This window comes from Hesperophylax consimilis, chromosome 24, assembly GCF_061612785.1.
Source record: "Hesperophylax consimilis isolate HC1 chromosome 24, BYU_Hcon_1.0, whole genome shotgun sequence".
NCBI classification, from domain to species: domain Eukaryota; kingdom Metazoa; phylum Arthropoda; class Insecta; order Trichoptera; family Limnephilidae; genus Hesperophylax; species Hesperophylax consimilis.
Window position 1 is genome coordinate 12,216,804 of NC_142859.1, and position 12,226 is coordinate 12,229,029.

Below are 12,226 nucleotides of genomic sequence, written 5' to 3' on the forward strand. Positions count from 1 at the left end.
GTGTCAAATACGGACTGAGAAGAGAAGAGATATTGAATGGAGGGGAGGCAATTTTAGATAAGGCTTTATAGAAAAGAGGATATTTGTTAAGAAAGGGAACTAAAAATATGTGATCTAAAGTTCCCATTTCTAGACCACAGAAGGTACAATCTGGAGAGTCAAGCACGTGCATTTTAAAAAGATGAGAAGTAACAGAACAATGTCCAATCTTCATTCGAATAAGTGAGGGAATTTATTATTTGGAGAAATAGGAGAATTGTTACTGTTATATTAATAAAGTAAATAAAAAAAGCTAAGAAAGCTAAAAAAGCTAAGAAAGATATTATTAAGTTTATTACATGTTAAAAAAATGTACAAGCTTAAAACTATGGTGTATAATCATTGTGTATGTGTATAACATGCCTGGGTATTAACAGTTTTAAAACAATCTGAGTCAAAGTTTAACATCAGTTGAGCTGATGACCTTCAGAACTACACAATATTTGGCCCTATTGTCCTGTTGAACAATTGCCTTAGTTTTAGCACCCGGTCTAGGAAGTTTATGGTCAGTGAAAGTTTGAGTAGGATCTTAGAATTTAACCCATCGCCGTTATGTTGACGTATTAATACGCCCTAAACAATCTCATTGAAATCAAGTCAACATTAATTGGTTTTCTTTGTTGAATGTAATTAACTTTTATGAGACGTAAGGGTAGTTCAAATTAACAGCGCATAAATTTACAATGAAATAAAAACAATCTTTGAACAAATTAATTCAGGTCTGAAAGGGCCTATAATAAAAAAAGGTATTAACCTCAAGATAGGTTTACATTGTTTAGAGAACTTTAAATACAAATATTACGATATTCCCTTTTGAAAGTTCCTTACTAAAAGGAGTCAGTGCACTCTTTAAAACATGCAGTTAAAACCGAAACCGTTCTAGAGTTTAAATCAAAGTTTTCGCTAAAACAATGCATTTGCCATTAGGATTTTAAAACGCTTTTAAGACATTTTTGTGAAATATTGAAGGGTGTTTTGCAACGCTAAGAAAAAACTTATGTTAATTAATTCTGACTTAAAATAATGTACTCTAATTTTAAATAAAACTACATTAATTTTCTATTAAAACAAACTGATTTAAAATAAAACTGAATATAACATAGTACATATCTCAAAGACTTACATTCCGTATAATTATTTGTGTTAAAATGTTTCTGTTGAAGTGTTGTCATAATAATAATACAAACCCAAAGAAAAAATTGATTTGATTTTTTTTCTAGGAATTCCTTACTAATTACATAATAATTTCAACGCTTCTAACATGTTTATTTTTTGCTTACTCCCGTTACTTTCAGGCAAAGAGGAAGAGAGACAAATGTTCCAGCAAATGCAAGCGATGGCACAAAAACAGGTGTTTACCATTATGAGTTTTTTAGAAATAAAAAAATTGTTATGTTATTTTTAAGAAACGAATTTGCATCGTAGAAGTAGTATTTTGTATGTTGCAGTATAACTAAAAATGAAGTTTCTCTTACCCATAAGAAAAATAAAAACACTGTTTTTTTTTTTTTAAGAATTCACCGGTGAAATTGGAAATTGCATGCTTTCTGATTTCAACTGGAACAGTAAAAGAAACTTTAATTTTTCTTTTAGGATCTACTGCTATTTTTTATTTTGAATTTAATTTTCTTTGCATCTATAAAATGATATACCCAATACAAAAAATAAAATCAGAATAATTTCTCAAAATGTAAAGATATTACTGAAAATTATCTTTTTTATATTTTGTATTGGCAAATTCCGTAGAATGCTTTAAAAAGTTTACATAAACCAAGCATAGGTACACACATATTTATATGAATAGGTACCTATCTATATTACGATAAAGTATATATTTTTTAATATCCGAAAGACAAATAAAACTTTTTCAGTAATAAACATGCATTCACCACCATAAAATACAATACGATACTCTAATATATAATATCAATCAATTTATTTTTACCTACCTTAAAAATATACATAATCCATTAATGATTTTAATCCATCAGTTTTCGTGATACATAATTTAGACGATTAGTTCACCATTGAATACAAATTACACATCACTAATCGAATCAATAACTTAATTAGAGATTCTTTCTATAACCGTTAGCAAAAATAAAATTTTGTTAATAATTATTCAAACTTCAAAAGTTACCAAAGAAATTATAACAAAATTAAAATCGTAACGTTTATAACGTTTTGCCACCAGTTTAGGAAAAAATGTATTTGTTATAACACCGGCATCCTTAATGGCACGTATACATTTGCGAACTTAAACGCGAACCGAACCATGAATTGGGAACGGGAAAGGAACAAAGCAACTGCAAGCGCCGTTTCGCGCCATTAGCGGTTGCTTCGTTACTTTCTCATAAGTTGAAGTTCAGTTCGGCAGTTTGGCTCGTGTATGTATACGTAGCATAATGTCTTAAAAACCTTCTGAAACAATGGGTAGAGAGATTTATTTGAAATAAAAATATTACATATCTTTTCCATATCACGCCCTAAGATAAAAATATTAATTGTCCGTGCCTACAGACAAAGGAGGCAATACGTGCAAATAATTTTATTTTAGAATTTTACCAGATTTAAGGAGATCAGGTAGAAAATATGAATAGTGATTTAAATTTCAGTTGTGGAAGTTTCACAAATTCGTTCTTAAAGGAACCCTCGCAACAAGTTTTCACAGGAAATCTGAAATATATTTTAATTTTATATTAGTAAAAAATATTTATATTTACTGATACACATTATAATATAAGAATTTCTCAATTTATCTTGCTACGATGTTAACACATTAAAATAGTTGTAAAATGCAAAATTTGCCTTTGAGTTCCAAAAACATAATCAAACACAATACGATATACTTATATACGTTTAATGTTTGCGCAGCAAATTTAGTGACTGAAAAAATGTTAGTAGACGAGCGTCCAAATAAAACAAAAAAATTGATTTGAAAAAAATGAGTTAACCTTTCGTTCGCTTAACTCTTTTCAACTGCCGATGGTAAGTATATTAACCACTGGACTGTAAAGGGTTAAAACTTTAATAACTCAGATTATTTTATTTTAGGTGCAAATCCTGTTCTAGAGGAGATAGCAAACCTGCAGGCTAAATCTTTGAACACTAGGTTACTCGAGTTCGAGTCCCGCGCACTTCATTTGTCTTTGAAAAATCAGAAAGATGCCGCCGCTTTTGAGGTGCCAGTTTTGAACAGAAGAGTGGGTCCAATTTTTCGTTTACCTTATTAATGATTTCTTAAAAAATACTAACAAATCTAACACAAAACAGCTGAAAACTGCAGGGAAAATCATAGTATGGCTTTCGCATATTCGTAAAACACGTTAATTTATTTCTAAATATAATTTGGTCAGAAAACTGATATAAGTATATATATTGTAAAGAATCATGCAAAATCTCATAAAAAGTTATGGTCTTATTTTATTAAAATCTTTGATTATTATTTTTTTTAAATTTACTATTTTGTCATCTAAAACATTTTACGAATTGAATTAAAGTACTTAGATTTTTTTCATCTATTCATTTTAAATCAATACCTAATTATTTAAATCCAATGCTTTTTTCATTTAATTTATTAGCACCATTCCTCTTATTAAATCATATTTTTAAAAAGATCGGAAGTTTTGCCAAGAAAAACCAAAAGATTTGTCATAAAAAAAAAGTTAAAAGAGTTATGGAAAATCATTTCTCTTGATTAAATTTAGTGGTTGTAAATTTATTTTCTTTAAATCCTGGGGATTAACAGCATCGCCAGCTTTTGATTTTAACGTGATTTACTAAAGGAAAATGGCCATTTATACAAATAGTTATTATAATTAATTATCATTTCTAAAAAGTTAAGGAAATAAGCTTGAAATTATTTATACTAATTTATTTATCCAGAGAGCCGTCTAGCAAGTAAAAATTCATTAGCTGCACACTATTTTCTAAATTAATATAACAACAGGAGGTTAATCGAAATATATCTAATAGGACAACATATTGTCAGACTTTTAGTCTTAGGTAACTTAGTGTGAGGACAACGAATTAGTCATATACTTCCATTTATAATTAACCATAATTTCGTTGAACCATTACATAGAAAAATTCAAATTTCCCTACCAAATCAAACACACAGAGCCTGCTTTGAAATTATATGATCTTTATCAAGACATATTAACGGAAAATCAATAATCACCTAACAAGACTTCTCATATTTATACTATAATGCTTCGTACTGTAAATTCACGGCGTTCTACCTAACCTATAATTAATTCGATCAAAAATTTGATAAATATTTTTATTTATTTAAAATAATGTAATTTATGCACTCATACCAAATGAAAGTAAGAAACACATCGGTTTATTTATTTCAACTATTTACATAAACTTATGTCAGGATTTTATTCATAAATATACATTATTTTTTAATGATAAACTAAAGTTTATAAGATAAGGTTTTATGCATATAAAAAATAATTATAACAATTTGTATTGATATTTCAGGCGACTAATTATTGCTTATAATTATTTGTTAAATAGGGTTTTCCAATAAGAGGTGTTATTTTGATATTCAAAGAAAAATGACATTTTTTAATATAAATGATCAAATATTTATTTCATTATAAAGAGGAAGGTATGCCGTTAATATTGAAAAATAACATCAGTCAAATGACCACCAAGACCACGCCTACAGGACCATATCCTTTTCATGAAATTTTCCATAACCAAATCGCAAAGTGGCTGCCTTATGTCCTCGATAGCCTCACGAATTCCATCTTTGAGGTCTTGAATCGACGCTGGGCTATTGGCGTAAACCTTTTCTTTTACGTGGCCCCAAAGGAAGAAGTTGCAAGGTGTTAAATCACAAGATCTCGGTGGCCAATTGTGATCACCTCTTCGAGAGATAACACGGTCCGGAAACTTTTCCCGTAAAAGCTCAATGGTTTCGTTGCTTGTGTGGCACGTAGCGCCGTTTTGTTGAAAGTAAACGTTGTCCAGATCAATACCATCCAATACCAGCCATAAAAATCATTAATTCCTTAATTAATATTCAAAATAACACCTCTTATTGGAAAACCCTGTATATACATATTTAACCTTTGAACAGCAGATAATATTATTTCTTAACGTAAAGTCCAAAATTACCGTGATGTGTAAAATGTTAACATCAAGTTTTATTTGATAGCACATAACGAAAAAGAAAATTTTAATCGATAGAGCATAAATATAAAGCAAGATATTTTGTTAATGTTTTTAGCGATGCAATCAATTTATGTTGAAAAATCATAAAAAAAAATCGTTTATTTGTAAAATAGAATTACGTTTTTACCGTTGGTAGTCAGTTACTCAACGTTAAAAATTACAGAAATGCGCAAAATTCCGTCAAAATGTGACACATTTTAGAAAATAAAGCATTATTGATAAACCCATCAATGTCAAAAATGGTTTTCTCCGCTTTTTACTAGATGTTAATCACGTTTAGACGTGCTTTAGAAATTTATCGTTTGGGAAATTTGGCAAATTATGAAATTTATTTTATAGTTCTGGCGATTATTTTTTACACAAAGCTTTTACAGTAATTCTCCACCACGTGTAATGATGCACAACACGTAGTTATGTATTATTGTTGCAGGTAGTTTACTCACTATTCAGATTCGAGATAAAAAAGAATTCTGATAAACTTATTGTTCATTCATTTAATGGTTAAAAAATTATTTCAATTCTTATTTGAAACAGTGTAATCTTTGTATATCACTTTATTTTATAACTAAATATTAAACATCTCTTCGTCAGAGCAATTGGGTTAATATTTGACCCAGACGAAGGTAATTTTGTTGTTAATATTTTGATGATCACAAAGTTCCAGTGTTACAATTGAAAAATTTGATTACTTCTTTCACGGCAAACACCTTTACGTCTTACTTCAATTTCAATCACTACAGTTTTACCTCGTCTGATATAGAAAATTGATTTAAAAGATTTCATGGGAGTAGCTCATTAATGTATGCCGGGGGACGGTCACACAAATGTTTGCCAAGCAATATTGAAATACGGGGTCCAATGTGATATCTGGTATATTTGGGTATATCGTTATATTATTATTATTCGGGTGATACAAACCACAGCCAAATTTCCCGACGATACCACTTGAATGTTGAATGCACCACGTTAGATATTTGTGTCACCCTGTCTCTAGCATCCCTGTCTATCGCCTGTGTCTATCGCCTATCGCCTGTCACACCCATCGTCTCCGCACACTGTCCCACACGCAAGGAGGTCCGAGGTCTCCTGGACCTGGACAAGTACCAGGACAGGTGTGTACTGCTCGGTGTGTGGCGTGTGGAGGTGGGGAGCTTCTCTATGTGTGCACTTGTCTTATAGAACTACTATAGCGTCACCCATACTTCTAGAGAACTGTGTTAAATGAAGCACCGATAAGTCGTGTCGTACAAGTACCTCTGTTAGTGAGAAATTGTCCATTTTGCAAGAGAAAGAATCGATTCTAGAACCTTCTGTGTTTGGCTTGTAATCCAAATTAGATGTCGACGTTGTTCAGCTTTCTAGACAATCATTTCATGCGGTCATTCATTATGCTACACGATATAAGTTATATCAAATCCAAGAGCATTATTCGAGACACACATTCGATCAATTACCAACCAAAATTTTGCAACAAAAGCGCAGAAATGAAATAGAAAGGACCGTATCGGATGAGAATCCGGAGAGGATTGAAGTAACGGAGGAGTCTTGCATAGAAGCCGATGTAACTAGAATGCGGATGGACAATGTCAAACTAACACCGAGAGTTAGTTTGGCGAAAGAAATGTCCGCGCGGGCGGGGGAGGGGCGGCGGCGGGGGGTCTTTCTTTCGTCAAACTAATCAGCGACACTTGCTAGGCCGCGCCCCTTACCCTGTCTGTGCCCCGCAGGAGTTGAAGGCCACTAACGAGACGCTAAAGACCCTGCAGCTTCAGCTGGAGAAGGCCCTCCACGGCCAGACGCTGTACCAGCTGGGCTCGGGCAACAGCACCATCACGGCCATCCTGGAGACCAAGGACGCGCGCATCGCCAACCTGGAGCGCGAGGTGGCGCTTCTCGAGGGGGAGGTGCAGCAACTGTCTATGCTGAGCCCGGCCTTCCAGCAGCCGGCGGGCATGGGTCTGCAGCCTTCTCAGCTGCAGATGCTGCAAAGCCTCTACCAGTCTCCCGCCCTCCCGCCACTCTCCCAGCACACCCACCCTCACACCCACCCGCCACATCACCTCTCCTCCTCGCCCATGCTGCACGCCTCGGACCCGCTGCTCATGTACGCTAAACACGACGGTAGCCTTAAGCGACAAGTAAGTTTCTTGCTCAACAACGTGCAGGTGAAGAAAGATGGCCAGATGAGTGTTATCATGTGAAAAAACGAACACCCGCAAACAAAACAAACAAACTTAACGAACAGACAAACGAGTCATCTGAAATCTAACCAATTTTGGACGTCATTTTATCAATAGTGTTGAGAACGTCGAAGTGGACCATTTAAGTACCAGATATGATTTTAAATTTCTACGGCCAAGTTAGTGTTTTACGTTGTTTTACTTTTGGTATTTTATTTATTGCGCTTTCTCCTACTTCACGAGCCAGCGTTTCGGATGTCACATTTGCCCTGATGATGTACAATGAAAGGCTAATTGTAACACTATATACTTCAAACCAGACAGGTCTAACAACGTAACGTAAATACCGTTTAACTCTTGCAACATTCTGGGTGAGCGTTGAGCTTCATGCAGTTTGAACGATGTTATGCCAAGCAATCCATCTTTAATCCGGCGCTTCACCGCCTCCGAACCGCGTTAATACTTTTGATTTAGTGAAGTGTAAATCTAATAAATGTAATTGTATTACCATTAAAGCGATAGTAATAACTATTATACTCATTGTGATGATATTAGAAAATTTTATGTAAATAAATAAATCTAAATGTAATTGACATCATTTCAACGATGAAATTTAACCAACTCTTGACAATAATAATATCATATCTACAACGTACATCTCAAAATGTTCATATTATAAATAATGTCAATTGTCTAATATAAATATTCTAATGTTTTCGAAAGCTTCTTGGAAATTGTGTTTCAAATATTATTAAATTACGTTTACTAATCTGACTTTGTAAATTCAGGGACTAAAAACGTAACATTTTTGTCCCAACGTTATAATATTACGGTTATCCTTTCCAGTGCTCATAAAAGTCGTTTAAACTATATATCGATAAAACCATACTAGTATAAAATTCAATTCGGTTAAACTCTTAACTTTCGGGTAAAGTGCGGTTAAATCCAGGACATTTCATAGCGAAATTTTGTAAATTGCGTTTACGTTTTTGGTCCCTGGTGATGTAAAATTATGTTTTTTTTGTCAAAATGTATAAAAATACATTTTAAGGCTCATTTATAATGTATCGAGTTTTATGATTGTTTCAAACGCTTTCCATGTTACCAATAAATATATATATATGAATATTCGAAATTACCAGTACAAGCATCAAATCTTTTAAACATCACTGATCTTTTATACCGAAATTATCTTTCGAAGTAACCATAACGCATTTATTTTTCGAAGTAACCACACCGAAATTATCTTCCGAAGTAACAATACGGAAATTATCTTTCGAAGTAACAATAACGAATTTAAACCGCAAATTTCTTAGTTTCTAAGTTTTTTTGTGATCAGATATGCACGTTTTAGATAAAATTCGATCACAGGTACATATAATTATCGTAGAGTCTTTAATGCGTTGTATAAAAATTTTATTTCAATTTACAAAGTGCTTTAATTAATATTTAAAACTATCTACCACTTGTTGTTCATTAATATTGCACGAAAGATAATATAAGGATAAAGGCTTGAGAGATTAAATATATTAATATTATTTCTTATCGTATTTCGAACGGATACAACACGAATGGTAAATTTATTTAACCCTTTTCGGAGGGATACGATATAAAAGTAATATATTCTAAATATATAATATATTATCTTAATATTTATAGAATCGCCATGTAAATTCAATATTTTAGATAAGCGTCCCTTATTCGTGTGTTCAACGATTGCTTATAGAGAATTTAAGCCAAATTACAATAAATTAATTCAAAATTATGTAGATATATTTAAATATGCGCTAAATTTATAGTTCAGTCCCAAAAATATAGTAAGATCTCGGAAATGAAGGGTTTATGTTTTCTAAGTTACTTTTTTTCCGGCTTATAAATCAATCGATAAGTCTTATGATAAAATTATCAAAATTGTGATTAGATGATTTATATTTGAAATGTATAAAAATGTATTCAATATATTTTATGATAGAGATTTAAAAATATTATATTTTAATATCATTATTTTGACCCGATGAAAACCGTGATTTTATATATTATATCTAATTATTAATACTCTGTTAAATCGTGAAACACTTCAAAATCAAAACTTACAATATTCAGAAAATTGTATTGTTAAATCAATAAAATTTACAAAAAATGGTTTTGTTTATGAATCAGATATTAATTTATAAATACAAATATTTTAGAAGTCGGAGCGACGATTAGTTTCAAAAGGGACTAATTTAAATCAACAAAATTTAAACAAATAACGATTAAAATAATATTTTGAAGAGTTACCATCTCAGATTGATAGTTTTTTTTTTAACCACCGAGGTTGGTTAATATTTATATTTAAATGAATCTGTTACATAAAATTAACACCTAAAGTAATATATGATATAGTTTGATGCTTTAAGTAGAAGTACGTATTTACCATTAATAGAATAAAAACTATTTTCTCTTAATTCTTTTGAAAAACATTCCATCGTTATAATATTTATTTTTATGTACAAGTAAGAAGATCTCAGATATATATTGAATAATATCCAACGTAGAAAAAATAATGATATATTTTATAGAAAAATCCCATCTCTTGTTTTATAAGACCTAGTAAATTATCCCCTGTGCTAATTTAGTCATATCATAAATGATATAATATTTTTTTCCTATTAGTGACCAATATGCATTAATACTTTCAGATCGATGTTACATTTTATCATTCGATCGCCTGGATTGGCTTCTATCGATGGAATGGTACAAATATGTCCCATTGGTTTTGAAAGGGTTAATTAGAGATTTAAGAATAGATCAGTAAATGATAGAGAGCGAATAATGTCAATTATTTAGTAGTTAACATTCGTGTGATCTAAAACTTAGTCTGAAATATGTAAAAAAAAGATTTGTTGAAAATTACTAAAGCTAGCGGCAACTTGGAGAAAGCTTAATTAGAAATAGAAGAAGATTGTGTTCAACACCAAACTATGATTCGCTGTAAATATTCAAATATATATTTATAAATAAGCTAGAATTAAAGCAATAGAAATATAATTAATTATAAAACTAGGCAATTTTATGGTGCATTAAATTAAGCATGGATGTTTTTAAGTCGAGGATTGATTTTTCCTTCATTTCTGTGTTTATTTAATAATTTTTAAATTGATAAATAATTGATGTTTTAAATCATTCATAATTAATTGTTACCAATCATCGGTCACATCATCGTCATCTTGTCATCTTTCATCACTTCATGTCACTGCATTTACTGATTTACCACGAGATATCATAATACTAGAAATCCAACTAGTTGATAATATCTTAGTTATAATGAATAATATACTCGTATATACCTTAGTTAGCCCTTTGCATGTTTACGGAACAAATTTGTACCATTTGACCAATGGTACAAATGCTTACCAATACATTGTAAAGGGTTAAGGGATTATATAATATTATTATGAATATCAAATAAAGCTACCTTATTAATATGGAGATCATAGATAGGAAATGTTTTTATTTGACGCCAATTTCACGTCATTGATACACTCATCAATTGCTGATATTTAATAATTTGTTTAACATTTTATTTCATGCGTGAGATTAATCTTAGCGGAACATTGCTGGGATTAGTTTAAACTAATTTAACTTATTATCACGAAACTATCAGAGAGATTTACATATCTAACGTGTGTATGTTCCCATAAGACATAATTATCACTGTTGTACTCCTTAAAGTTGTTGCAAGGCATTACACGATCAACAAATCAACCTCCGTTATGTGATACTGGTAAGCTTTAATACCATTGGAAAAATTTGTCCCATAGTATAAAAGTTTATCAAGAAGAGTTCAGAGGATTGACATATTGGTCTAAAGTATATTTTTAAGAAAGAATATTACTATAAAATGGATAGATTGGTAAAATCATTGAAATCTTTATAAGTATTTTGTCTTGAATTTAATAAACTAACATTTTTTATCACCCCAACAAATTGCTTTTGCAACGACTTCCTTTAATAATTTTCTGCATGTTTTTACAGTTTTGATGTAGTTAAATTATTAATTTTTATCTTACAAGCCAAACATAAGATCATTTACTTTTGCTTGATGTTTACAATATTAAAAAAAGCGTATTGGTGCTTTTTAAATCATATACTCGTAAATTACAAAAAAAGTAGACACTTTCAAATTAAAGAATAAATGTTCTTTTTCTTCTTATGTGTTAGAAGGTTGGCAAAAAATTGAATTGGTTAAATATTTCAGAATAATATAACATACGAGAAATTTCATATTGTGTTCCTAAAAACAAGGGATTTTTAAAAACATCACAGTAAAGACTTTTTAGTTCAAAATTTAAAAAATATGTAGGTATATATATTTTTCAAATTCGAAAACTTTGTCAATCTATTGTAGATTAGTAATGAGATTTTCGAAGAGCGTCGAGTTTTAAATGGCAATGACGAGATGTAGCCGTTTCCTGTGTACAAGACTTTGTTGGGACCAAATCGTACTCAAAATTAGACAAACACTTCCGACGAATCTTCAAATCTTCCCACTTACAATACTTTAATAGGTGCTTTAACTTCCTGTGTCGAAAGCTTTTGCCTTAGGAATCTATTAGCATGACGGCTCATTACTTTCAGTCTCATACTGAATTAGTTACCTAAATAGGCAGTAAAATTACTGACTGTTTTATGAATTTGTTGATTTATTGGGCATACGATATATGTAGTTTTCTAAAGTTTTCTGTTGTGAGAGGTTGAACTCTTTTAATAAGATGAAAGCAATGAACATATCACTGATACTTTGTTTTACTCAGAAATTAGAAAGGGTTGTACATATT

General features: G+C 31.0%; 1 protein-coding gene across 1 annotated transcript in view; it reads left to right on the forward strand.

Moving 5' to 3' along the window:
- The window catches only part of brp (ELKS/RAB6-interacting/CAST family member bruchpilot), a 195,395-nt gene that overhangs the window by 112,253 nt on the left and 70,916 nt on the right, over window positions 1–12,226 (forward strand). Inside the window, exon 4 of the mRNA XM_089646431.1 lies at window positions 3,094–3,242. Coding sequence (XP_089502557.1) covers window positions 3,094–3,242 — 149 coding nt within the window. The remainder of the gene's footprint in view (window positions 1–3,093; window positions 3,243–12,226) is intronic.